At 39.8% G+C, this 27,692-nt stretch overlaps 4 protein-coding genes across 9 annotated transcripts in view; 3 read left to right on the forward strand and 1 right to left on the reverse strand.

The window, feature by feature from the left end:
* On the forward strand, positions 1-5,496 carry gtf2h1 (general transcription factor IIH, polypeptide 1). 3 transcript variants are annotated; one of them, XM_024281775.2, is made up of 15 exons: positions 1-18; positions 614-782; positions 868-1,060; positions 1,879-2,044; positions 2,118-2,211; positions 2,389-2,538; positions 2,628-2,707; positions 2,803-2,936; positions 3,012-3,099; positions 3,181-3,269; positions 3,515-3,632; positions 4,173-4,263; positions 4,412-4,527; positions 4,623-4,715; positions 4,795-5,496. In XM_024281775.2, exons 2-15 carry the CDS (start codon positions 629-631, stop codon positions 4,879-4,881), a joined length of 1,653 nt encoding a protein of 550 aa, XP_024137543.1. In that variant the 5' UTR covers positions 1-18; positions 614-628; the 3' UTR covers positions 4,882-5,496. The 3 variants fall into 3 exon arrangements, with proteins under 3 accessions (XP_024137543.1, XP_024137541.1, XP_024137542.1); XM_024281773.2 differs by lacking the exon at positions 1-18 and adding an exon at positions 27-436; XM_024281774.2 differs by lacking the exon at positions 1-18 and adding an exon at positions 27-228.
* A 102-nt stretch (positions 5,497-5,598) lies between these two features.
* hps5 (HPS5 biogenesis of lysosomal organelles complex 2 subunit 2) lies at positions 5,599-14,645 on the forward strand. Of its 2 annotated transcripts, none has more exons than XM_024281743.1 (23): positions 5,599-5,788; positions 6,698-6,810; positions 6,964-7,074; positions 7,144-7,208; positions 7,293-7,485; positions 7,694-7,824; positions 8,016-8,231; positions 8,307-8,378; positions 8,468-8,556; positions 8,904-9,082; positions 9,366-9,524; positions 9,679-9,838; positions 10,466-10,583; positions 10,963-11,109; positions 11,183-11,251; positions 11,349-11,893; positions 12,168-12,288; positions 12,665-12,814; positions 12,894-13,013; positions 13,102-13,215; positions 13,304-13,410; positions 13,886-14,180; positions 14,265-14,645. In XM_024281743.1, exons 1-23 carry the CDS (start codon positions 5,614-5,616, stop codon positions 14,323-14,325), a joined length of 3,510 nt encoding a protein of 1,169 aa, XP_024137511.1. In that variant the 5' UTR covers positions 5,599-5,613; the 3' UTR covers positions 14,326-14,645. The 2 variants fall into 2 exon arrangements, with proteins under 2 accessions (XP_024137511.1, XP_024137513.1); XM_024281745.2 differs by having other exon boundaries at positions 5,655-5,845.
* Positions 14,646-14,990: 345 nt separating this feature from the next.
* On the forward strand, positions 14,991-22,118 carry epx (eosinophil peroxidase). The gene is made up of 14 exons (XM_036212334.1): positions 14,991-16,097; positions 16,170-16,594; positions 16,665-16,794; positions 17,942-18,148; positions 18,358-18,724; positions 18,795-18,955; positions 19,026-19,284; positions 19,354-19,524; positions 19,641-19,878; positions 19,948-20,159; positions 20,234-20,398; positions 20,598-20,681; positions 20,758-20,854; positions 20,968-22,118. Exons 2-14 carry the CDS (start codon positions 16,482-16,484, stop codon positions 21,023-21,025), a joined length of 2,262 nt encoding a protein of 753 aa, XP_036068227.1. The 5' UTR covers positions 14,991-16,097; positions 16,170-16,481; the 3' UTR covers positions 21,026-22,118.
* Positions 21,554-27,692, reverse strand: part of rab3il1 (RAB3A interacting protein (rabin3)-like 1) — a 9,102-nt gene continuing 2,963 nt past the window's right edge. Inside the window, exons 2-11 of one of the 3 annotated variants that reach the window (XM_036212346.1) lie at positions 25,949-26,132; positions 25,734-25,829; positions 24,450-24,527; positions 24,086-24,322; positions 23,445-23,573; positions 23,273-23,376; positions 23,051-23,065; positions 22,654-22,753; positions 22,492-22,558; positions 21,554-22,400 (exon numbers count right to left, since the gene is read on the reverse strand). In XM_036212346.1, coding sequence (XP_036068239.1) covers positions 22,318-22,400; positions 22,492-22,558; positions 22,654-22,753; positions 23,051-23,065; positions 23,273-23,376; positions 23,445-23,573; positions 24,086-24,322; positions 24,450-24,515 — 801 coding nt within the window. In that variant the 5' untranslated portion in view covers positions 24,516-24,527; positions 25,734-25,829; positions 25,949-26,132 and the 3' untranslated portion in view covers positions 21,554-22,317. Of the gene's footprint in view, positions 22,404-22,491; positions 22,559-22,653; positions 22,754-23,050; positions 23,066-23,272; positions 23,377-23,444; positions 23,574-24,085; positions 24,323-24,449; positions 24,528-25,733; positions 25,830-25,948; positions 26,133-27,692 lie in introns of all 3 variants that reach the window. The other 2 variants (XM_036212345.1, XM_036212347.1) reach the window with 2 other exon arrangements.

A 27,692-nucleotide genomic window follows, 5' to 3' on the forward strand; every position in this document is an offset into this window, starting at 1 on the left:
AGGAACTTGCGCCGCGTAGTAAGTTTTCTTCCGGAACATTTTCAGTGTAACACACTACTCGGCAGTTATGTCGGCGTTGAAGTCAGACTCTACACTGTCAGAACAGCTACGGTTTTGTACAAAATAATCAGTTTTATAGTTAGTTTAGTTACATTTACAGTATGTTGAGATTACGTGTGTAATTGCCAAAATATATTTTTCGAAAGGCTGATTGATTTTTCGAGTAAAGTAAGTTTGTTGCCGACTTCACCCTGAGGCTTTCCTACGTTCTTCACTCTTAGCTAACGTCAGGCTGGTTAGCTCAGTTTATGTACTTGTATTTTAATCGTATTAACGTTATGTAACTACGGACACGTTTACAGCACGACTTGAAATGCACATGTGAAGACTTTGTAATGCTGCGGAGGAAGATTTAGACGTTTTAGCACCTCGTACAGTAAGCATTCATCTTGTCGTGAAACATCTTCAGTCATGGTTCCCTGAATGTTGCTGAATTTGATATGTGGCTGCAGATTATTGATGATTGGAAGATTTTTCTGCAAATAGTCTTTAACGAGTTAAATCTGTTCCTTTTGCAAGTTCTACCTTGTTGTTTACATGTCTGTTTCCTCAGGTGCCTATTTGAGCCATGGCATCTCTGTCAGAGGAGGTCTTGCTGGTGGTAAAAAAGGTTCGCCAGAGGAAGCAGGATGGCACACTTTACCTGATGGCCGAAAGAATAGCCTGGGGTCCAGAAGGCAAAGACCGCTTTACAGTCAGCCACCTGTACTCTGACATCCGCTGTGAGTCTTGGGTGCCCTTTAAACAACGAGCTGTCCTCACGTGGCTGCATGTCAAAGAGTGTTTACATGTTTCATTGTTGCACAGGTCAGAAGATCAGTCCTGATGGCAAAGCCAAAGTTCAGCTCCAACTGGTCCTTCATACAGGTGAAAGCACCACATTCCACTTTGCCAATGAGAGCACTGCACTTAAAGACAGAGAAGCTGCCAAGGAGCTGCTGCAGCAGCTACTGCCTAAGTTCAAGAAGAAAGCCAATAAGGAGCTGGAGGAAAAAAACAGGTTAGAGCTTCCCCCCTTGTTTTTATGTGTTAATGGGAATCATGGAGTCTCACAAGATCATGTGCAAATGATTGGCTCCAGTGAAACTACTTTGGCATTGTAGTGATTCGGAAATAAACAATGGGTGATACAAAGTGGTACAAGAGTTTAGACTTTAACATGGAGCATCTCATAATTTTAGGGTGTTTTTGGTTATCCCACAGATAACTTTTTTTAGCTTGTTGACGTTTACTTATATTTTCCCTAATTTTCTTTTTCTTTTTTTATTAGGGGCAATGTTAGGTATCATTCCCCGTGTCTAGAAAAGCAAATCATTTCTCAAATTATGACTATCTTCTGTTATGTTTGTATAAACGGTGTCACTTTGAATGTCTTCCTCTGCCAGACTCTAGTCAGTGGAATCTATTTATTCCTGTGGCTAAATACCTATTTTTCCTTGACTTTTAACAATAACTAATGAAATTTTGGGTATTTACTTATTTTTTTTTTGTTTTTTACGAAATGATCAAATTTAAACACAATGACAATAATGTTATTTGTTTTTGTCATGTGCTAAATCTAAAAGTATTAAGACAAAGTTTGAATTGATAAGTGAGCATAATTCATCAATCACCTTAACATAATTTGATTAAATTGAAAAAAAAACAGAAAATTAATTTATTGTATGTATTTCTGATCTTCAAATTAAAAGCCTGGAGTAAAATTAAAGTATAATCATGTTTGACAATTTATTTTGGGTGGTATAATGTAGGCTGGCCTTTTTACTGCTTTGTCCTCTAAATGTCTGAACTCACATTTGTAATATTTGAATCCTGCAGAATGCTTCAAGAAGATCCAGTGCTTTTCCAGTTATACAAAGACCTTGTAGTAAGTCAAGTGATCAGTGCTGAGGAGTTCTGGGCTAACCGGTTAGGAGGTCTAAATAACGCAGAGCCCGCGCCCTACACCAACAAACAGGAAGTGGGCATATCTGGAGCATTTCTGGTGAGTTCTCTAAGCTAGGACAGTTTTCAGCAGTGTGGTTCACTTTAACACATCTCTCGTTTGTGCTTCACAGGCTGATATTCGACCTCAGACTGATGGCTGTAATGGCCTGAGATACAATTTGACGACTGATATCATTGAATCCATCTTCAGAACATACCCTGCAGGTATACAGTTACAAATATGTCCCTTAAACAGGCAGATAAGAAGAAAGAACTCTGCAAAATTATTTTACCTTTAGATTGAAATCACTAACTCACCTTTTGGCCTTATGATTTTCTCAATAATTTGATGAAATGTCCAACTATTGTTCTGAATATATCCATGTGGATCTGTACTTGCAGTGAAGCAGAAGTACAGTGAAAATGTGCCACATAACCTCACAGAGAAGGAGTTCTGGACTCGCTTTTTCCAGTCCCATTATTTTCACAGAGACCGCATCAACACAGGAACACAAGATATCTTCTCAGAATGTGCCAAACAAGATGAAAAAGGTAAACATTTTAAGATTTGTGCTGCCTTTTCTTGTTCTTCTTTGGAAATAACAGAACCATCAATCATGTTACTTTCTCTCTTTTTTTAGGATTGAAGTCTCTTGTAAACAAAGGAGTGAAGAATCCTTTGGTTGACCTGTTGTCATTGGAGGATAAAACCCTAGATGAGGTCAGCTTTCTCAATATCCTCCATCAATCATGACATTAAAGTTTTTTTGTTTAATTTACCACTTTAGCAAAGCCTAACTTTGTTTTTCCCCACAGGGTTACGGAATAAAACAAGCGCTCCCCTCAACCTCCAACTCAAACAAGACAGTGAAAGAGAGCAGCAATGCTGCCATTATAAAGCGGTTCAACCATCACAGTGCCATGGTTCTGGCAGCAGGGGCACGCAAAAAGTAGAGCAACATTTTCACTTTAAAAAAAAGGTGTTTTTGTCTTCAGTGCTTCACTAACTGCTTATCGTTTTCAAGTGAGGTACCTGCTGACCAAGCCAGTGAGACGAGCAGCACCGATGGAAACTCCAGAGATTCTGACTTCTTTCAGCCTCCTGTGAAGAAGGTTTGCATTTACTGCACTTTACTAAAAAAAAAAGTAAGGTTTACATTCTCTGACTCAACTAGTTCTTTTATACTTTTGAAGGTCAAATTGCAAGAAGCCATAGAGTATGAGGATCTACAAAGGGAAAACAGACAGAAAACGGTCGCATTAAACCTTAAGAAGTCCGACAGGTACAGAACGTCTGGATCTAACACTTCTTTCTTCTTTGCTATGTAATTATTTAGGATTCAACCACATTACATACAATTGTCTATCCTATAAAAAAACATTTCCTTTAAAAGGTGAAAAACTGAATGGATACATTAATGGAATGTCCTTGAGAATAGTTTCACCAAATTGCAAAAGTTTTGTATTCATTTATAGGTTAAGAAGCCAATCTAGTTCACCATATTTTTTTGTTTGTTTTTTGAATAAGGTATGCCCATGGTCCTGTCCCACTGCAGTCCCAGAAGTATACGACCAGCCAAGACATCATTAATGCGGTGAACTGTATCCGGCATGAGATGGCCAATTATAAACCCAATCTTACTCAGGTTAGATCATCACTGTGTTTTTGTTCAAGTTTTCTAGTTCATTCTTTCTTTTAATACTATTCCAGACACTATAGTGGTATGTAGTAATTGGTCACCCTGTTGTGAGTATGCTAAAAATAGATTTTCTAATGATTCTCAGTCCTCATGTGTTAATAGAGGCCACCTTCCAAGCTAACCAGTTTAAATGTTTCAACTTGCTACAGCAAAGAAGCTCCATGGATGTTGTCCTGCTCTCACCTCATTATTTAGTATTTATTTATTTATTTTTTGAAGATTAAATTTCCTTTTTAGTTTGTTTTATTCAATTGTGCTTTTCAAAGTTAAATAATAAAATAAATCACTCAAAGATCTGTGATTCATTGTCCTGACGGTTAATTGATTATTTTTAGGTGTTATAAAGGAATTTAGAACTAAGAGTTTGGAGTTTTTATGTATATTTTAACCCAAATATTATTTTATGATAAACTAACAAGCTTATTCTGATTTAAATAATTTATATTTAATCTAACTTTTAAATGTATTGAATGTGTGTCGTTGCAGGTAATGTCCAGCACTGCAGCAAGTTCTGCTGTTGCGGCGCTTTCTCCAGGAGGTGTCCTCATGCAGGGGGGAGCACAGCAAGCCATAAACCGTATGTTTGTCATGCAAACAGTTCAAATATTTAAAATCTGTGTTTTTCATTGTTGGTGGGATAATTTAAAATTGTTTTAATGTTATTACGTTTTTTTTTTTTTAAGTTTTGGGAAATCATAACAGCAACGCTTTTATTTGTTCCACAGAGATGGTCCCTTCTGACATTCAAGGGGAGTTGAAACATCTTTATGTAGCTGCTGGGGAGTTGTTGAGACACTTCTGGTCTTGTTTTCCTGTAAATACATCATTTTTAGAGGAGAAGGTAATTATTTTATATGAAAGTTATATAAATATGTTCTAAATTGCTGGATTTTGAAGCACGATTTGCTCTTTTTGCTGACATTCTTGTTTTGCCAGGTGATAAAAATGAAGTCAAACCTCGAAAGATTTCAGATGACCAAGCTCTCTCCTTTCAAAGAGAAGCTTCAGCGCCAGTATTTAGGCACAAATGTAAGTATCAGCTGTTAGGCGGATATCTTCATGTATGATGCGAGTGGCACTTCGTGTTAAATCTCTGGCGTCCCCACAGCTCACTGGGCACTTGGAGGAAATGCTGCAGACTGCCTACAGCAAGTTTCACATCTGGCAAACTCGTCGGATGATGAGGAAAACCTGACCTGCGTTGGATGTTGGAGAACCCAGGAAGGACAAAGTGTAGACAGATGATGCAGTGAAGGCCTCAAGACTTCTGGGAGGAGACTGCACACCACGGCCCAATAGAACCTAGTTCCTAAGGGCTTACTGATATAGAGATGCTGCTTCAAACCTCCCGATCGTTTCACAGAGACAAACTGCATCTCAGTCACAAATTACTGTAATTAGTTTCATGCTCTTTTGTGTGTGTTTTCTAAGTGGTTAAAGAATCTCTGCTGGTAATGTTTAAGTGGGACTTTAAAAAAAGCAGGTGTTAAATGACCAAACTGCAGCTGAAAAAGTCTCTCAGGACAACAGTTGAAGAAGGTGTGAGGTGCAACAAGAAGATGGCCAAAATCATTTTAAGGACTGCACGGAGCAGCAGAAGAAGAAGAGTGGCGGTCAAGGAGCCCCTCTGAGCACACGGGGAACAGTGTTAAAGGAAATCTGAAGCAAGATAAGGGCAAGAATAAAGCAATATTGTTCAGATATTTCACACTAGTGCATTAGTGTGTGTGTTAAAATCACACCAGCACTGATTTGTTATGTCTTCATTACATGTCTGCACTGAAGACAAATAAAGTGAGGTTTTTGTTGATGCTGTTCTATGATGTATTTAACTCCTAAAGTCCAGTTTTTATTTTTACCATCAGATGTTGTAGCTTCTCTGTTTTGTATTTCTTGTATTGGTTGAATGGGCTTCTAAGATCCCTGAATGATTGACAACCCGAGAGCATCGAAGCAGAGGCGCGCGGCTTTCCGGAAGTGCCCGCCCTGCCTCCCTCCCTCTCATCAGCTGAGCACTCCTGTCACGGGTCTGACACTGGCTGGCTGGCTGGCTGGCGTGGGCTTCACCGCTGCTTTCCTCCACAAAACCCCTACAAAAGCAGGCATGTAAAAGCCACAATTGGTGCGGTTTTACAGGCGGTGACACTCAAGTCCGTTTGGTGAGTTAAGCTAGGGTAAAAGAAGGAGAACGTTAGCAGTTTCGAGTGCTAGCCAAATGGCTAACTTGTTATCACTTTTGTTTTCTTCTAGAAACTGACAGTTAATGGTCAAAAGTGTTCATGTTTTTAATAACTTTTGACTGCAAGGAGAACATTTCCGTGGTGTAAGTTGCTATAAATTAGCAGCTGGGGTTTGTTTTTGCTGTCAGTTGACCTACATCAGCAAGAACGAAAGCTAGCAAGCAATGTTGACTATTTTCTCGAGTCAAAATTTGTGTCGAACTACCATCATTTCAAAATAAATTTACACTCCTTCTGCCTAAAATTGCACAAGATGAAACTGGAATATGTCTCTTCAAAACGGAGCTCATCTTCACCCCAAAACAAAACGACAAAATCTAAATTTTCTAAGAAATTCAACAACCATACGAATAATGAATCATACTCAGTTGTCTGCGTTTAGAGGCGTTTCACTTTCTAGAATTAAGGTTAAAAGTAATAATCAAGTTTTTTCTTAAATTGAAATCTTACATTGACATTACTTTTCAATCAGCTTAAAATGATAGCATTCTAGATTCCACTGCTTATTTGAAACCTTATAAAACTGGTACAAATAATCATTTTGAGCCACTTCCAATTGCAGTTTTTGCCTTTCTTTTTTGGCTGCAGTGTAAAGTGAAGTCATGACTGGTTAATTTAGAAGGGTAGGTGCACTTTTGACAGTCATGTGATTGTCCAGCTGAAGGCTGTGGTGTGGCAGAGGACTTCATCCCAAAGTCCTTAACATTTTTCCTTTTATTATTATTATTTGAGGGGATTGCTTGTGTAATATAACCTTGTGTTGACTGCCAGTGAGGATGACCCTGATTCCGGTTGTGCCGGAGAACCACAGCCATGTGCTGGCGGAGTTTGACTGCCTTGATCCCCTTCTCTCTGCTCTACGGCTGGACTCGGGCAGGCTGAAGGTAGGCTCTGCCACTGAGTCACTCACATCTGATGCATTCTTTTAAGATTTAATAATATATTATATGTGTGTTAGCTTAATTTTTGTGATTTAAAAATAGCCATTTAATTTATTGTAGTTATTGTATAAAAAAGGGGTTTCTCCTGTGTTTCAGTGTACTTGCTTGGCAGTATCTAGAAAGTGGCTGGCACTGGGGACATCAGCTGGAGGCCTGCACCTTATTCAGAAGGAGGGCTGGAAACAGAAGCTGATTCTTACTCATAAGGTCTAAAATTGTACTAGAAACACTTTTTTAAAAGTCTTATCAAGGTTTTACAAAAAAAAACTTTTTCAGGAGGGATCCATCACTCATGTGGCCTGCTGCCCCCACGATGAAGATTTTATTGCTGTTGCAACAAGGTTAGTTTGTTAATAAAATGAAGCAAGTGTTATTTTTTTTTCCCTTACTTTCTTTGTGTTTACTCATGACTGGTGCTCATCCAGTCAGGGTCTGGTGGTGGTGTGGGAGCTGCAGTTTGAGCGGCGAGGTCGTCCAGAGAGAGTCGGTGTGTCGTGGGAGCACAGAGGTCAGAACATCACGGCACTCTGCTGGGACAGCAGTACGCTCCGAGTCTTTGTGGGAGACTCTGGAGGAAAAGTGACGTCTCTGCGGGCAGGATCCTCTAAACTTGGCAAGGTTAAGAGATTTGAGTGTTGCAAAAGAAAATATAGATAGTTACAAACAGTGTGCAAGTATGTTAATGATCAAGGTATTTTCATATTTCCCTGCAGTGTTATCTTGAACCCCCCCCCAAAAATTTTTTTTTTTTTTTTTTTTTTTTGCTTCATCAGTTTATCTTCATTTGATTTTCCCTCGTGTCCATGCCGTATTCTCTCATCTCTAGGGCTCGGCATTTGTCATCTTCCCCGTGCAGACGGTCACCACTGTGGACTCCAGAGTAGTTCAGCTTGGATACCAAGATGGCCGTCTGCTGGTGTCTTCCTTAAGTCGCTGTTACCTCGCTGACACAGAGAGGTCAGTAACAGCTTGTCTAACAAGTATATAGAGTAAGGGGGTGGAGCTTATTCAAAATATTTCTGCAGAATGAACACTCACCAATGTGGATTTCCCATTTATAAAAATTACCTAAAGCATCCCAATCTCTACAGACATTTTTTTAGCTACTTTTTAAACTTGACCAATGATTGATCTTTGACTTTCTTCAGGGAGAAATTCTGGCGTGTGGGAAATAAAGAGCGTGACGGGGAGTACGGCGCCTGTTTTTACTCGCACAACAAGGGGTTGTTAGGCCAGTCTCCTCTGCTGTACTGCGCCCGACCAGGTTCCAGAATATGGGAGGCTAATTTTAATGGAGAAGTTCTAAGTACCCATCAGTTCAAACAATTACTGGCATGTCCTCCACTTCCTCTCATCACTTACAGGCAAGTTTTTCCTCTATCTTGTTCACTCGATTGTTTTCGTTCTTCCTTCTATATTTGTTTCTATTCTGCCTGTAGAGAAGAGCCGCGCTACAATCCAGAGCTGAGGACTCCACAGTCATTGGCATTTCCTAAACTGCTTCACTTTGGGTAATCTAAGCTTTTATTAGCATTTTATGAAACCACATTTTGGTTAGTCTGTCAGTAGACTAACTTGTGTATTAATTTTGTGTGCAAAGAGACCAAAACCTGTTGACCTGGACAGATTCAGCTATTTATGTCTTCACACCTCAGAATGGACAAGTACTGCTGTGGACTGAAGTCAAAGGTATTGAAGACTGGAGGAATGACTCTGAGCACAGCAACCACATTGGTGCTGTTTTATTCCTTTAATAATGTTAATTATTTTGGAAAAATATCCCAAAAGTGTGTTTGATAACTATTTTGTTTTTTCCAAATTGGATTCTTTATTTGTCACATACATAAATAGCAAATTATGTAGTGAAATGTATCGCACAACTGCCCAGCAGAGTATAAGGCCTTAGAGCACCAAGTATAAAGAAGTATAAAGGTCTAAGTAACTAAGTTTGAAAAGACATTTCAATAAAATGTGGCTTAAGGAAACGCAGTTATAGAAATTTTTAACCCTATTCTACTATGTTTTTTTTTTGTTAGATTTGTTGGATATTGCAGTCTACCGAGGCGAGCTCTTCTGTCTCCATGGAAGCGGGCGTCTCTCGCACTTGTCTTTGCTGTCTGCGGATCGCTGTGTTGAGCGTTTGCTCCGCAGGGAGTCCTGGATTCTTGCTGCAACCGTCACCTGTATGTTCCAGCACATGGTCACCATGAGCAGGGTGAGAGGGCTGATGCTGCAACGCTAACTAGCAAAGTGTCTGTGCAGAGTAATCAGTTACTAGGTATTTTTTTTTTTGTCTTTGACTGTAGTTTTTCTGGGTTTATTCTGTAAAAAGGGTTTAAAATGTTAATTGTTAAAACAGATAACAGTTAACTTTTTGGTTTAAATTTGATTATTGCATTTGGATGAATAGATATTGCTATGTCTTTATACTTATATTCCCTAATTTAGAACTACTTTACTTTGCCTAAACATTTATTGATCTAACCTGCTGAATCCAGGCCAGGAAGTCCATTCCCATCGACCGCCTAGAACACCTGAAGTCTCAGCTCAGTCCCAGCACACACCCGGAGCTGATTGGCCAGCTGGAGGAAGTCATCACAAAGTTGGAGCCTCTAGACTCCGCCTCCAGCAGCCGCAGAAGCAGCATCTCCTCCCATGTAAGATAAAAACATATTTTAAAAGCTTGGGGAACAAAAAATAAATCTAGAACCTAGCTAACCCTTTTTTGTGTGGTAACCATGTTTACCATGTTTTTCTATATTTTATTTTAGAAAGTTAAAAAAAACTTTTTGTTAAAACATTGTCTTTAAGGAGAGTTTCAATGTCCTGGATTGTGGAATCTACCGTGTGATCAGCCGCAGAGGAAGTCAGTCGGATGAGGAGACGAGCTCCCTCATGAATCAGTCCATGAGTGAAGAGGAGCGGCTCAAAGAGTTCAATTTTGTGCCAGAAGAGGATCAGCCAGATCATGGTAAGTTACTGAGTCACGGAGGGGTCGACAAGGTTGTTTTTAGATATCTTAGCGTTCTGTCGGGAGTTTTTTTTTCTGAGAGTCTTTGAGTGATATTAAATAAAACACAAGACCTCTTTGTTTTTCTTTCTTTATGTGTTTTTCTTTTTTTGTTAATGATTTATTTGTCTACGTTTACGCTTGCACTTTAAAGCTTAATTATCGTGATTTAAAGCAAAAGTTATTGTCAGTTTAAATCTTAAAAAAAAGATCAAGTATTTAAAAGAAGGAACCAAATTTCAAACTATGTGACTGATAATAATTTAAAACTAAACCTCTTTTTGCTTTATCATTAATCACAATTCTTGCTGTGCTTTTATGTGCATTTGATGGTTCTTTTTACTTACTTTTAACTAATACAACTTGTACTTTGTCAAAACTCTGGCATTGTATTTCTTTTTTTCACATTATTTTTCTTCACACATCACGATTATTTCGCATTGTGGAACATTTCATGTCCATTTTCCCTGCAGTGTTGTCTGGCATGTTTTCTCCGCTCACTTTCATCGTTTCCACTGCCTCGTACCACTCCCCTCAGTTCTCCATCCATCTGTTTCTCTTCCCACTCTCGCCTCCATCTTTACTAAGATCCACAGAGCAGTGAGCGCTCGGAGGCCGACCGATCAGAGCAAAGTCTGCCGTTTCATCTCCCACTGTCATTCCGCTCCAAACCTCCTCGCATTGCACTGCAGGCCGTCAAAGACAGGTGAATTAAACCGCTAGACAAAACTAAGACTTTGTCTCTCTCAAAGAAAAGATCCATGCACAAGTTTCTTTTTCAGTGCAAATGGAAATATTTGTGGTTTTTCTTCCGGTTACATGTTTTTTTTTTTCTTCTTCTTCTTTGTAAGGACCGAAAATCGAGTGCAGCTGTTGTTTCAAGCAATTCACTTCCTCTTTCCACCAAAAGCAGTTTTTTTCTGCCACTGAATGCATGTTCATCTTTGATGTTACATGTCAGATTTTGTCCAAAAATACTTGTTTTTACATTTATTTGAAGCTACTCTTTGCTTTTGTTCTCTCTCCTGACTTTTTAAAAATTTTGTATCAAAACTTGCCTTTAGATTCTTTTGTGTTCCTCTCAGCGTCTCTAGTTTTGTCAAGAAGACAACGGAGAAGATCAACACCCTCCAGATGAACTCTGAGCTCTTTCAGCGCCCTGAGTTTAAGGAGAGCGCACAAGCAGAAGCATCAGCCATCGTCACTTCATACTCAGATGAAGTGGAGAATGAGTAAGTTGAATTTGTTTTATTTGTATATTTTTAGCGTAGGAGTAGATAGAATTAGTCATTTTTGATGTTTCAGAGTTTGTGATGAAATATCGAATAAGGAGACCGACATGCAAGAACTTTGGTCAGCTACCGAGCGAACTTTGTAAGTGTGCGGTGCTCTGCAACATTTAATAACCTTTTTTTTTTTCTATTTAAATTGGAACAAATGTGTTTTCTTTTTTTTGTCTTTTTAATGTTAGCTCAGAAATACAAGATCCTTTGGTGCTACTAGATCCAGTCCTCCTGGCAGAAGAACTGCTGGAGTGGCTGTTGGTCCTCGAGCGTATCTTAGGACCTTCTGACCTCGGATCAGCTGCTGTGAGTGAATCAAACCAGGATGGAGTAGAGCTGAGCAGAAGCAGCAGTTTAAACCTCCTAGAGCAAGGAAAACCTTCAGAGACTGTTACAGTGCAGAGGAGAGAGTCTTCTGAGCTTGAAGAAAAAGTGGACCAGTGTGAGACTTTAGACTTCAGTGAGGAAATCCTTGTATGTGGGAGCCCTCCAGAGACTCTCCGCGTGACGCCGCCTGTCCCCATCCCATCGGAGCTTCTATCCAAACTCACTGAGTTAGCGACTCTTTACACTGAGCTGAGCTACTTTAAAAAGCAGAAGGAAGGACTGGAGTGTAACACGTTTCTGCGACACTATTTCTTTCTGCTGGACCACGAGCGAGTGCGGAGAATGTGTCTGCTGTGTTATCAGGAGCAGCCTGAAGTGAGGAGCTCCTTCATGGAGGCCATGCTAGGTAAGAAAGGACCTCTTAAGTACTCTGTTACTTTCTCTTTATTATTATTTTTAAGCATTTACTCTGTTTTCATTAAAAAGACAATAAATCGATTCGAAACATATATTTTTTCATAATAGAACTAACTTGATGTTTATTTAGTACTTTTGTACAATCAATTAAATGCATTAAACAATTTTAAGACTTAGCCGTCCTCACAACCACTCAATTGTAAGAAACTTGTTTGTTCACTTTTTAATTTTTAGTTGTTTTCTGGAATTGTTGTTCTCCTCAGAGCTCACTCAGACCAGTAAGGTGGTGGAGGTGATTCAGAAAGGGGATTTGTTCAAATCTCTGCGCAGTCTGAGAGAAATGCAGCCGTGGAAAGCTCCTCTTTTGCTCGCTCATTTACACAGGTCAGCATCTGTATTTTTATTTAAAACGCCTACATTGTTAAAAAAAAATGCACAAACTAGTCAAAAATAAGAGATGACTGCTGCGACTTTAAACATGTTAGCATGGTTTAGTTTTCATAGTTGTTACACTATCTTTTAAGTGAGCTGAATTTATGCTAAACTATAAAATTAAGGTGCTGCAGGTCATTAATTTACAAACAAAAAATTTGAAAAGGCTGAGTACCTGACAACATTTGCAAAAAAAGAAAATTCTTTGGCTGTACTCATCTTGATGAATCATGAATCAAAGGACACTGTAAACTTCTGAATTAAAGATTAAAGCCTCCGTTTGAGAAAACTTTGGTAACCGGATTTAAATTCCTTTTCTTTCATCCAGGCTGTATGAAAAGCACGAGGAGGCAGCTGTACGCTCCTTTTCCCAGTTCTACCCAACTGTAACACCTGCTGACGTTGTGGCTATGGCTGAGCAAAGCCACTTCCTGGCATACCTGGATAATCTGGTACAGTCCAGACCTGAGGAGAACAGGTGCAGCTTCAAGACATACATGTGAACCACAACTCAGAGCTCCTTTTGATGCTAAATCTTGAAGTATTTTCTCTGCTAGATTAAACTTCTTGCAGTCCCTTCTTGAACCTGAATCCCTGAGAGAGGATTGGCTGGAGCTTGCTCTTACCCACGATGCACCTAAACACTGTGACACCCTGACTAATGATGGACAGCCAAGGTTAACGATACTTTTTCTTTCAATTTAGATTTAGCCACATTAGGAAATGAAACCATAGAATTGTGTTAATGATTGTGTGCTGCTGCAGGTGGCACTCGCACTGTTTTCCTTGGGGTTATGGAAGACTTCTGTCTCTGCTGATCCACCTGCCTGCAGACTATTCCTCCAAGCAGAAAATGGCTGAAATGTGCCGGAGTCATGGGTAATTACAAAAGTCAAACCTCAAAGAACTCTCATGACTATTTAGAGACAAAAATCTGCAGTCGTTTGAACCTACGCTGTATACTCAGGTACTGGACTGGATACCTCCATCTCTGCAAGGAACTGCAGCGCCGTTCTGAAGCCTTTTCAACCATCTGTCAGCTGGACGACATCACTCTGCTGGAGGAACCTGATGGTAAACATGCTGCCATGAAACCTCAAATGCAAACTTTGGCTAAAAAATTACATATTTAAGCAACTGAAATAGCTGAAAACAGTACTCCAGCATTTTAATAGACACACAGAAACATTTAGTTCAAAAAGGTCTATCTTCAGACTTTATTGTGGACAAATTCAATTGCATTTATAAATAAAATAGGATAGAGTTTGAGTCATGGGAGTTTAATCAAATCCACTTCAAATTTCCTAAATGTCAAAGATAAAAAATTGCCTCGTGCAAACATGCAACACTAATTTGGAAGTAAATTAAAGCAGCACAAATTCATGAGAATTCCATAGAAAACAGTTCTCATAAGTTATCAATCGAATTAATTATGCCAGCAGATCCAATATTAAGTTTGAGTAATGACTGAGCTTGAGTTGATGATCAATTCACGCTGAGAAATCTTGTAATCTTTGACATTAATGTCGAAGCTTTTGAACCGTTGCAGGTGTTGAACCCCACACTATGGATGAATGGAAGCTGCTGATCCAGCTGTCTCAGCAGCACAACAACATCGCAGCTAATTCCCAGCAGGCCTCAGATGTGAACGGAAGCAGCTGGCCAGACTGTCCCGCAGACTGCGAGGGAAAGATCAGCCCCGAAAGTCTCACCCTCATGCTGGCTCGCACAGCCGGCCCCGACCGTGCGCTGTCGATGCTGGAGGAATGCGGAGTCCAGCTGGTCCTTTCTCCTCACTCCAAGCTGGTGTGTGAGCTGCTGAGGGTCACAGAGAAGAGGCAGAGGTGGGGTTTCACTGGTAATTTTAAAGCTCAGTTATCGGATGAGTAAAGTGATGATTTAAAAATCAAATAATTTTTTTTCTTTAGGGCGATGATCCAGACCATGCTGGAGCGCTGTGACCGCTTCCTCTGGTCTCAACATGCCTAATAACTCATAAACTTAAAAAAGCTTCAACTAACACATCATGGAAGTTATTTCTTATTCTTCTTCAAGCATGAAATAATTTATTAATTCAGTGATGCCTTTAAAGCCAGTTGAAAAGAAGCCATGTATTTAACGACAGTATTAAGTTCTATTTGACTTTCCTGTATTCTTTTTTTTTTTTTAACAAGAACACTGGTTTTAAGCACTAACCTTGAAACATTTATCTTTATGAACAAAGACCAAACAAATTCCTAAGTCTAAGATTGTATCGATGTGTGAAATGTCCTAATATTGTATGTTTAAATAAAAGTCTCTAAATAAAACCTTGTAATTTGTCGTCTTTTTTGTAATAATTTGTCAAAAAAATATCAGCAAACATGCAAAATGTGTGCTTTATTATCATGGATTTTAATGCACAGGATATGCACAAATCTTTTCTTCAAGTTAGTTTAAATTTATACAGAACATTAAAACTGACAGAATATTAAAACAAATTTTGTTTTTTTGTGGATTCTTCTTGATTCCCTCCTCTCAACCTTCTTGAGGATTAAATTTTATTCTTCGTCTTCCAGTAAATACTGTCAAATGTGACGTGTAATGTGGGTCAACAGAGATAAAAAAGCAAAATTAATAACGGTGTAATGAAATGGGGCTGATGCTATCACACACCTGGAGCATCAAAGAGACGAGACCAGAGACGTCTTCATGTCTGATTTTTAAAAAGTTTGAATCGGACAGTACCACTCTTTATGAGTCGGGGGGGTGATTTCATTCAAAAGATTTTTTGTTCTTTTATTTTGATGATTGGCATCATTTCCCAGAATCCCCGGTGTCTTCCAGCACCTGTATGTGTCATTGGAACAGAGGTCATTGGACTTGAAGCTATAAAATTCTTTTTAAAGAAAATGTGACTATTTAAAAATATATACATACTCTTTTCTTATGTATTTTGAACAAGGGAGGGAAAAAATGACAGAATAACATTCACCGAAAAAAGTAAAGATCATATAAAGTAACTAATTTCATTAAAGTATCTAATTTTACTAATGGGTTATGAGGAAGTAAAAACTGAATTATTCTATCCTTTCTCTTTTGTAGCTTTACTGAAATGTCATGTTTGCTTTCTCAATAACATTTCTGCTATGTTTTTAGAGAAATTGGGTCAATCGGTCCTTTAAAGTGTACGGTCAGAACTGTTGAACTTCTTGGGGTTTCTGTCCTGACACAGGCTGTCATCGAGGGAGAGGAGGCAGAAGAAAATTTGATTTGAAAGGTTATTAGGTCGACTTGTGTGTTTGATGTTGCCTTCCTGTCACCAGAGGCCCAGATAAGAGGATTCTGCACATACCTATTGACTTCACTGCCAATTTATACACAGCAAGCCCGACACTTGAAGGCACACGCTCACTTCCCCCCGGCTGGCTCAGTGAGAAGCTGCAGGATGGAGATGGCACTGGTGGTGAGTTTCTGCTTTCTCGTATTTGTTCTGATGAATTGAATCAGATATTTTACTGTACGTCTCATTCCAGGTGTCTGCATCGTTGGTTGGACTTACCCTTGTTCTGCTCTCCTTTCCTGAGCACGGCTCTCTGAACAGACTGCTGGATGGCCCCTCAGGTAGGATTTCTATGCTGTAGTTGCTGATCAGGGTGAGAACGTCCTACAACCTGCTTTGTGTTGTCAGGAACTGTGTATTTGGGGTCAGTGTTTGTCAATGAGGCTCTGCACCGAGCGACAGAGCTGACTGATGCTGCCTACGCCCACACAAAGGAAAGGTAGACTGCTTTCATTCTGCTCTCATATGATTAACTTTCTCAGAAATGGACTGACAGAAAAGGGTTTTCCAGGGTGAAAAAGTCTTGGTCTGAAAGCGCTCTCAGATCCAGTGACCTCCTGGCTCAGTTTAAGCAGATTGAAACCAGTACCAGAACTCAGATCCAGGCTGCTGAGCTCCTGGACAACACGGTGGAGCTGATCAGGGAGATGGTGTACACCAACACCATGAAACAGCCCAATCCATATGGTACTTTCCAAAGAGATGTTCGCCTTCAAATTCATTAACATTTTGTTAATATTTTAGATGAAACCTCTGAGTTTGTTTCAGGACACATTTTAAAAGTTTCCTCCATGATCTCTCAGAGCTGCTCAGTGAAGGAGACATGGAGAATCTGCTGCAGGTGAGCGGCTGTGCCACCGACCTGCAGACACCCACCTGTCAGGCTGACTGTCTGTCTGAGCGCTACAGGTCCATCACGGGGGAGTGCAACAACAGGTCAGGTAGTAAAACAACCGTGCTGCTGTCAATGAGCTTTAATCTAATTGTTATTTTTCTGTATTTTCAGACAATATCCAAAATGGGGAGCTGCCAACATCCCGTATTCCCGCTGGTTGCCTCCAGAGTATGAGGATGTGTGGGGGATGCCCCGAGGCTGGGACCCCAAACACAAATACAACAACTTCAGCCTGCCCCCGGTGAGAGCCGCCGCCTGCCCCCCCCTCATCCATACAGATGCAGAATATGGGGTGCCTTTTGTAAAGCTACAGTCAAATATTAACAGCAATATGTTTCGTTATTTAGCCTGTTTTATGAGAAAAAAACTTTTTTTTTCAAATGCATTTTATATTTAATATAAGTTTTTATAAATGTTACATTTACTAACTAAACATTTATTGAACAATATAAATATTTGATTTAAACTTAAATGTTTATTTTTTTTGTTTAATTTGCAAATTCTATATTTAGATCTGACCTAAATTTTTATTTTCAAACTAAATATTTGAGCTTCATAACTAAATATTTATTTTACCACTGAAGATTCGGATTACAAATACGTTTTTAGATTAGAGCTAAATATTTAGCCTTCAACAAAAAGCTCAATTTTTAGCCAATATGCAAACAAACTTGTCAATAAGCAGAAGTGGACTACCAAAATAAAATCTGGAGTTCACTCTGTCTCTCTGTTTACTTTTGTAGAGTCCACAACTAGGATGTTTTAGCTTTGTTTTAATTTGTTTTAATTGAATATGAATCAAAACATGCTTCATTCCCACACCAGGAGACGCTAATCAAAAAATGCACGATCATTTTATTTTGGTAGTCCACTTCCGTTTATTGACAAGTTCCTTTAGCTTGGAGCTAAATATTTAGTCCCAAACTAGAATATTTAGCTCTAAAATAAATAATTTGATTTGGATTCCAATATTTATGAAATAAATAAATACTTAGTTACGAAGCCTAAATGTTTAGTTTGTAAACTAAGTTTGTAAACTGTTTAGTTTGTAAACTAAACATTTATGTCAGATCTAAATAACATTTTTAAACTTGCTTAATTTTATTAAATTTAATATTTACTTTGTAAATTAAATGTATAATTATGCACAAAAAGTGTTTAACTTTATATAAAATATGTATCTTGCTCACTAAATATTTAGTTAGTAACTGTAACATTTATTAATACATGAATTAAAAGGTACAAATATGCATTTGTAAAATCGAACATGTTCTATTTTTTCCTAAAACTGGCTAAATAATCAAAAATATTGCTGTTAATATTTGACTGTGTAACTTTACAATGGCACCGCATACTTGACACTTAACTTTATTGTTGCTGTTCTGCAGGTGCGGCTCGTGTCACAGGAAGTGCTGTTCACTCACAACAGCAACATATCTGAGGACTCCACGCTGTCCCACATGCTGGTGGACTGGGGTCAGTGGATCGACCATGACATGGTGCTGACCCCGCAGAGTCCCAGCACAGTCACCTTTAAGACTGGAGCCGACTGCACCCACACCTGCAGCAGGAACACGCCCTGCTTCCCCATCCAGGTGCGCTTCACACGTCTGTGCTGTGGTACTTCTGTTTTTCCAATTGGTGTGGCTTGTACATTTTTTAGAGGAAAGAGGTACTTTGGCACAAAAAAACACAAGAACAAAACTGACTTATAGCAACATTTCATGACTAACTTTTTCTAGATCTGTTTTCCCTTTGGTGTAAATGTGAACTCAAGCTGTATTTCTTGTATTTGTATCCCCAGATTCCTCTGTCTGACCCTCGTAATGGTGTCCAGAGCTGCATGCCCTTTTTCCGCTCTGCTCCGAGCTGCAGCCCCAGGGTTCCGCCTCATCGCCACCGGGAGCAGCTCAACGCCATCACCTCTTACATAGATGCCAACATGGTGTACGGCAGCTCAGCCGCACAGGCCTTAGCTCTGAGGAACCAGTCCTCTCCTCTTGGAGCAATGGCTGTCAACCTGCAGCACTCGGACCAGGACCTGCCTTTAATGCCGTTCCTGCCCCGCCTGCAGGCTCACCTGGATCCCTGTGGTCCTCGCAACAGCACCTCAACAGGGGCCTCAGACAGATCTAACTTACAAGACAACATAACGTCATGCTTTCAAGCTGGTGAGTGACTGAATATCAGCTGTTTTTTTGGCTTCAGAGCAACTTCTGGTCCTGATTGGTATTTGTACAGGTGACTCCAGAGTCAATGAACATTTGGGCCTCATTGCTCTGCACACGGTCTTTCTGAGAGAGCACAACAGACTGGTGAGAGAGCTGCACCATCTTAACCCTCACTGGAGTCCCGACACGCTCTATCAGGAGGCTCGCAAGATCATTGGGGCCATGCAGCAGGTATGTGCAGCTCCATCAGCACATCGCTCAGTGTACTTTGTCATCAAGTTTTCCCCTTTCACCCTTTGAGATCCTCACATGGGAGCATTACCTGCCACGGGTCCTTGGCGAGAGCGTCATGTCTCGTCTGATGCCTCCCTACCGTGGCTACCATCCTGGCGTGGATCCCAGCATTGCCAACACTTTTGCAACAGCTGCGTTTCGCTTTGCCCACGTCACCGTGCAGCCAGTGGTGACCAGGCTGGGACCAGGATACGCCTACAACTCTGAATACCCCCCACTGCCCCTGCATCAGTCACTGTTTGCTTCTTGGAGGGTCATACAAGAAGGTAAACTCGTATCTACTTAGGTAAAAAAATCCTTCTGGATGGAGATGTCATTTTCTTTTGCTGTTTTAGGGGGTGTCGACCCTGTGCTGCGTGGTCTCCTACTGTCTCCAGCCAAGCTGCAAACTCCTGGTCAGATGATGGTGGAGGAGCTGACGGAGCGACTATTCCAAGCTCAGGGAGGGATGCCTCTGGACCTCGGCGCCCTCAACCTCCAGAGAGGCCGGGACCATGGCTTACCTGGTAACCAGCTTCCAACAAGTTCTAATTTAACAAAATCCGCACTTAACTAATTTCATTCTAAACATAAACCCCACACCAAAAAAGTTCTCATCTTCTTTCCTCCGGCTCTTCATCAGGATACGGCTCATGGAGAAGGTTTTGCGAACTCTCTGCTCCCAACACTACATCAGAACTAGCAGAAATCTTAGGCAACTTCACCTTGGCTCACAAATTTCAGCTCCTATACGGGACCCCGCACAACATCGACGTGTGGGTGGGCGCCATATCTGAGCCTGCCCTGCCCGGAGGCCGAGTCGGACCGCTCCTGTCCTGCCTCCTGGCTAAACAGTTCAGAGCCCTGAGGGACGGGGACAGGTAAAACTAAACCACGTCCATCGTATCACTGATGGAACAAGTTCAATGTAAATCTGTTTGTGTGGAAAGGTTTTGGTGGGAACGGAAAGGAGTGTTCAGCAGCTCTCAAAGAGAACATCTGAGGACCGTCTCTCTGTCCCGGATCATATGTGACAACAGCCATATCACCCGGGTCCCTGTGGACCCGTTCTCCCGCACTGAGAGACCAGAGGATATGCTGGCCTGTTCCCACTCCCTCATCCCCCACCTCGACCTCAGCCCCTGGAAGGAGCCAGACACAGGTGAGGAGGCAGGAAGAGATGCTGAGAAGAAAATCTGAGCCATTTATTTATTTTTTTATCTCTCTTTTCATCAGATCCCAGCTGTGGTCCAATACCCAGAATTCCGTTAGGCTACTCCATTCTCTGCAAATCTGTGGTTTTCTATGAGTGTCACTCTGGGTTTAAGCTGGTGGGATCCTCATCAATCAGCTGTGATCCAAACAGCCAGCAGTGGAGCTCCAGCCCACCGACGTGTCACGGTAAGAACTGTAAACTGAAGCTTGGTTGCATGAATTCAATGCAAATATTTTTATGATGACTTTATCAATTTGGATTAAAAAAAACAGTAACAGAAAGGTATTTAAATATTATTGTGCCTTTAAATTAAAAGTATTTTTGTTTGTTTTATCCACCATGAACTCCTGCTGCAAAAAGTATTCACTTTTCATTTACTTTTAGACGTTAACGAATGTGAGGAACCGATTTCTCCATGTCCACAAAACCTGGAGTGCTTCAACACAGCTGGTTCCTTCATCTGCTCGGGTCAGTTCAGGTCATTTTACAAAATGTTCAATGCACTCCACGGTTCTGATGCGGAACATCTCCCTCTGTGATCCAGAGTCCTCTGGACCGTCTGCTGCCTCCATCGCCTCTGCAGTGATCCTGGTGATCGGGGGCGTGGCCATGGTGGCGATGATCCTGATCTGTTACAGAAGGTGAAGCACTGAATATAATCTATTTATCCTCCTGACTACTAGAGATTACTTTAAGAATTGCCCCATCTTCACTGTGTCTTAATATTAAATTATGTTTATTTTATTCTTTGCAGATACTTTCCAAAAACACCAGAGCTGTACAACGCTGAATGTTGCCCGGGCAACAGTTAATCAGTGAGTCAAGAACTGATAGAACTGTGTCTATCTGGGAAAGCTGTATATATTTGTCTGAAGGAGCAGCATATTTAAACTGTTTAATTTATAATAATTGTCATTAAAGAAACAATTCTGCTAGTAAATTTATTTGTCCTGCCTGATGGTCTTCCTTCATAAAATAAACACGGCAAACGTCAAAAGTTTGCAGGAACCTGGGAGTGGAGGCCATGAAAACCGAAGCTGATTTGATCCGGAAGCTTGAAGTCTTAGTATTTGTTTTTAAAAAAAAAACAGATTTGGAGACTTTAAATCTCCTCTGAGGGATTTTGGTGTTTCGTTATTGTTCCATGAGCCTCCTATCTGCTTACAAACCTGTTGGGCAACTGAGTGTGTGTGTTTGCGCGAGTCCGGGCGACCCGGCAACGACCTTTTTTACATGATGTCAGGGAATTCAACGCTTCCGATTGTGTTCTAAAAATAACACAAAACGTCAGGGAATTTAACACTTCCAACAGAGATGTAAAAATAACACAAACTACAAAAGTCAGTCAGGCTTTTATGCCTTGCTTTTAATAGGACACAGGTAACAACCATTACATCAAAACACACCCATAAAATGGCCAAGAAGTTTTTTTTATTGCACTTTCTACTATGAACTCCTTCATTTTTACCACCAAAACACTCGTTAAAAATGTTTCCATCCATAACGAATACATACCAGGTCACTTTTCATAGTGTAATATGGCTGTGTTTACCTTTCATGCTAAATCAATGGCTTTTGCTGTATTGTTCACCATTTGTTAATAAAGTTTTTTTTTTCGTTTTTGCTGTGAGATATTTGGATTTTATGGTGATATCTCTGATTATTAGGGACAACGTAAAGCTTTTTATGGCAAAGGGGCATAATATAGGTCACTTTTTAAAAGGCACAGCAGGAAGGCCACACTGAGAAAGGAAGTGTTTTATTTTAAGAAAATTGCAGCAAGAAAAAGTTTTCCTGAGGTGGCTGAACTAAGAAAATAACTTTTTGGATGATCTTTGAGCATGTGAAAGATTAATGTTTCAAACTTTTTATTACACTACAAAAGTAAATCACTTGAGGACAATAGTGACATTGTTGTGGGATTTTTAAATCTTTCTTGTGCTTCTATTTTTTTCATTTTTTTTTTAATAAATTCTTCTTCCCTTGTTGGGTGACCTCTTCTTCAGCATAAATATTACAAAAAGCGGATCAAAGACGTGCATTTTACCACAACTTTTCCTGATTTGTGTGATCACACTGCTTTCTGCTGAGTGTTTTTGGATCTCTAGCCCTGGTCAGTGAGGTAGAAGCCTAGCTTGGCCACCGCCATCTCTCTGCGAAGACGCATCACCTCCCAGAACATTTGTTCTGCTGGAAGAAAAAAAAAAAAAAATGAGGCAATCAAAGCTGTCAGTTGAAGGATCAAACATGCAAAGCAGAAAGCGAACGTCCAACTTACCGTCATGTCTTACCAAGCCCTGCTGAATGTACCGGATATAGGTAAAAAAGTTGCAAACAGTTGTGATCTGTAAAAGATACAAACAGAACTCAGATTTGGTTTTCTTCACCACTATTCCTGTCACTTTTAGGATAAAGTTCACAAAGAAATCTCGATGCTCACTCGCGCTCGGCTCGATGGAGATATGTAATAGTAGGTGCCCTTGTCGCCCAGTTTGATGCGATGTTGGCAGGGCCGTGACAGGCCACTTAATGCACACTTTCTATAAGCAGAGATCAACGGTCAACAACAGAGAAGCAAACAACCTTGTTCTTTTTCTTTAGATGTTTAGTTGGTATACCAGCAGTTAAGGAAACCTCGACAGGTTAGTCATAAAAAGACCAAATAAAGAGGTGTGCTTTAATGCAAAAGCAGACACATGCAATCAACCATTAAATCATTAGTTTGAAGATTTTTTTTTTTGTTTGAAATGCATTCTGCACAGTAGATTCCAGTTCAGATTACAGTCATGAGGATTAGTAAAAGTCCAATCAAATGATAGATTCCTGACCGAACTTACGTTTCTACTGCAGCCCTATAACCACAGAAAAAGAGAAAGATTTTCTTTTAAATCAAAAAGAAGATTAAAAATAGGCCCATTGACACACACACACACACACACTACTGTTGTGAGACAGTGACAGGACTATACTGATAAATGTGTAAAGAGTGAATGCCCAAGGGTTGATTTGGCCATTTAGAAGAGAAAAAGGGGACTAAATGAGAGTTATTAGTAACTCACTTAGGACCTCCACACTCTATAGAAGAGGATTTGATCATCGGTATGGCCACAGGCTCGATGGTAAGAGAATTACTTTCCACTGCACCCTGAACCAGCTGGGATAACTGTAGGAAAGCATCAGCAGATATAAACGCAGCTCCACATTTAGACATTTAGACTGTGTGGTTCTGACCTCTGATCTCGTAAAGGATAGGCAGGGTCCAATGTCTTCTCTGTAAATGCGGCTCAAAAAGGCCGAGGATCGGTCCAGACTGGGACGTTCCCTCCACAACAAAAACTCTGTGTATAGAATCGAGTCCATCTGCAAACAGGAAATAGAAAGTTTGTGGCACAACTCTTGAACTCCTTTATTTTAAAACATAATAGGGAAGTCACAAGAAAAATAGAAAATGGAAAATGACAAGTAGCTGTAAACCAAGGTTTAATGTCAAAGTATGGCATTCCGTATGACTCAAAAATCTACAAAAATATGAGTTTTATGCAACGCTTTACCACTCAAACAGATTTTTATAAAAAAAGAATGCTTGGCATATAAAAAAGAAAGGTGCTTTAATCCTTTTGCACACATAACATGTGTTTTAAGAATAAAGCTTTGGCACCTGCTTGCCCCAAAGAGGCTCATCCTGATCGACTGACCTGATAGCAAGCAGAAAATGGGAGCAACAGACTAAGAAGACAGGACACATCAGAGATGGACATGAAGACAAACAAGGAAACAGAGGTCACATTAACGCAAGAAAGGGTTCTAAGTATTGAGGTTAGTTCCAGAATTACTAAAGAAAAGAAACAAATGCCTTCTATTTTTTTGGTTACCTCTCTATCCTCTTTAGCCACGGATGGAATGGAATTGGATGAAGATTCCGGCTTCCCAGCAGATGCCGGAAAAGCTCCACTGACGCTCTTGTTGCGGACGTGGCCTCCAACTTGTTTGTATGATCCTCTGGTACCTGGAGACTGAAGTTGTGGATGCAGCTGCCGATTAGGTGAGGACGGCGTAGATGTCAGCACCAGAGTCTTGAGCGCAGTCACTTCTGCTTGAAGAACATCAATCTGATGGGAGAGAAAATGTGTCAAAAATGAACTTTGTAGCAAAAGATTGAAGCAAAAAATAAGGTTGAACGTTGGTCAATACTGATCTGAGTAGCGCGATTATGAGTACAGAACAACATGTACGCACCTTCCCTTGGGCCTCTTTCAGCTGTTTTTCTGCTCCTGCCTGTTTCACATTAGCTTCCCGCACCATCTTATGAGCCTCCTGTTAAGACAACCAAACATTTTTCTCTGATAGACAACCACTAAATCAATAGAGTAGATGTAGATCCTCTTCAGAAAAAACAAGTGTGAAAACTGTTGAATTCTAACACAAATCTAATATTGCAAAACAATGTGTTGAATTTACATTTTCATACATAAATACTAGGGGTGTAACGAATCACTAGCCACGGTTCGGCACACACGTGTACCGCGGATCAATCCCCTCCTCCTCCTTACCCTCTGCGTACCTCACGCGTGGATTTTTAAAATCAATTGTTAGTCCACACCAAATCCAGTTGCCGTCAAATTCATGCACTGTACGCCGTCTTTGTTTTAATAAGCGTCAAAGTTGCTTCTTGATTTTTATCCAAAAGTCTGTTAACCTGAAGCAGCTGTGTGGGAGAAGCTTTCTTCAAACTCGTCGTGGAGGACGCACAACTTAGAGATCGGGTTTATTTATTTTAAAGAGCTGCATAAAAGCATCGGTATACGTCTGTGTCTCGGTACAGATGTCCCAGTGAGGAGCAGCAGCTATCCTGCAGCCACTGCTCCTGCAACAGGGATGTGTGTCAGGGGAAGGCAGTATGGCAAGCCAAAAGGGTCAAAAATCATCAGGAAAAGTGGGGGTGGCAGTGTCTCACCTGCCATGTACTACATGTAATAATAATTATTTGAAATATTTAAATGTTCTCATGTGTGATTTCAATTCTACAATTAATACCAAAAATAATTTAAAAGTTTAATTTTAACTTTTTCATTTAATATTTAATTTGGACATTGGGGGTGGGGGCAAGAGAAAAATTGCAGAGTATATTTTTCTCTCAGTTTTGGAGATTTGGTCTCTAGACATGTCAATGTAGTCAAAAACTGCATGTTTTTGAATTTTTGTTTATGTTCAAACTTTAAAGATGTGTTAGTGTATATTTATGCTTTAAAGTACTTTAAATATGTTTTCCTAAATATTTGTTTAAAGCTTTTCAAAAAAGTAATTTTAGGTTTTTATCTTCTTCTTCTTTTTTTTTTTTTTTTACTGATCCAAACCGTGACCCTAAAACGGTGACACATTCCAAACCGTGAGTTTTGTGATTGGTTACACCCCTAAAACACACATTCCAAATATTTTGGCACAAAATGTCCCAAACACTTCAACAACATCCCATTCATTGTTAGGCTTAGCGTTTTCACAGGAAACTGCCGTTTTGCTAACCTCAAACAGACTGGCTGTCAGTTCCTCAAGTTCTTGCTCCAGCTGGTTCCTGACTTGTGACAGACGCTCACACTCCTTATCTTTAAGTTTCAGTTCCTGAGATGGGCAGAAAAATACGAATCAACTGGGAAGAACAATTGCACTGTCATCTTTTTTTTTTAAATTCTCTACACCGTTTTTGTTTATGCATGAACATATCAAGTAGGTTACCACACCTTCTTTGCAGCATCCAACTGTTCTCTGAGAATCTCAGAGCCTTTCTCCCGAATTTCCTTTTCTCTTATTTCCAGTGAAGAGCTGCGCAACCTGGTGAGGTCGCCATGAGATCTGCCTGAGGTGGGCCCACCATGGCCCCCTCCCTCCAGTCTTAGCTCCGGCTCTGGATCCAGATCTACCAACCTGCAAACGACCACACACAAAAGGAAACCAAAACAGCACACGTCAAAAGTGACCAGTAAATTGTATTTATCTCCTTCCAAAACATATGTTGAAAATTAGAATGAATGAAGCAATAAATGTAAAAAGAAAACAATAAAAAAAACTTGTTGACAATTAAATGTCAGAGTTTAAGGCATTTGGGCAGCTAATACATTTAATAGGAAAAAACAGGTGTAGATGGTGAACGTATCTTTATGGTGTATAATAGAAAAGATTCTATTTAATCTATCAAATTTTCAAGATTTCCTTTAAAAAGTAATTGGAAGTTTTCAACAGTCACTCTTTTACGACCCAGATGGTATTGCCGTCTTATGACCAGTGGCTTGTGACAGCAAGCTGTTGTTGCTAACCTCAACAGAAAACCTCAGACAAAAGAACTATAAAAGTAAGGATAAAAACTAACAAAAATATAATAAATATTATCAGTATTTTTGTTTAGTAACTTTCAGTTTCCTGCTTGGGTTAGAAGAACATCTATCTAAAATCAACATCACGCTATGTTACTGCCTTGAATGTTCTGCATGTGTTTTCACTCAGTTGTACCCATAACTTTGGTGACTTATGGCAAGCTGTGAAGCTCATATAAAGACCTCAGACCTTGAAATGATTCAAAATAGATCTAGTAAAGATTGTAAACTAACTGAATCAAAGTGTGTTACATTTATATTTACTTATGGATTTAGATTTTTTTAAATTTACTTATGAGGTGATACCATGAAATCATGTCAGGTGAATTTATATGGTTGAGTGTTGAAATTGCCGTAATTTGGTCAGTGATCATGATCATTTTTTAACATGTGGGTGAACCTATCAGGATATCTGCATCTTTCTGAGTAAATTGATATGTTTATATGTATCATATACACAAATCAAGGACCAGATTCTGACTTAAAAAGACTAGAAGTCCAAAACTAATACCATATTCTTCTAGTTAAATTACAGTGGTAAACAATTTGGTTTTAACAAGTTTTGGTTTTACTACTTATTGAGTGAAACACATAATAAATGGCCATTGTCAACATAAGGGAGGAAAATATGGGTACTTGCACATCAAGCTATATTCACAGAGCATTCAGTATAAGACATTCATCCAGCCACTTCCAATGAAAGTATATGTGAGTACGTGTAAATGCGCGTTTTGAGCCTCTACAATGATTTTCTGGCTCTACATACAAAAGTTGAAAGTTTAACCATGTTGATCTTTGACCAATCATCTGATTTTGTAGTGATGTGTGGATGCTTACATTTTTAATTCACAAAATATCAACCGTTTGAAGAGTAATTACGGTGGAGAAATTCATAATTACACTTTGTCCAAGTCTTTCATATATCAGAACACAGCCGTGAAAGAAACAGCCTGGAGCAAGATTTGCACGGCTTTGACATTTTGTCCCAAGCCTCTATAGGTGGTGGACATGCTCTAGTAAACAGTGAAGGAAAAAAAAGAAGACACCCCTCCTTGCTCATCCACTGTAAACACCAAGGGTTGATTGTGAGTTCACTGTGTGTTCAAGAACGTGC

Source organism: Oryzias melastigma, linkage group LG6 (genome assembly GCF_002922805.2).
Source record: "Oryzias melastigma strain HK-1 linkage group LG6, ASM292280v2, whole genome shotgun sequence".
NCBI classification, from domain to species: domain Eukaryota; kingdom Metazoa; phylum Chordata; class Actinopteri; order Beloniformes; family Adrianichthyidae; genus Oryzias; species Oryzias melastigma.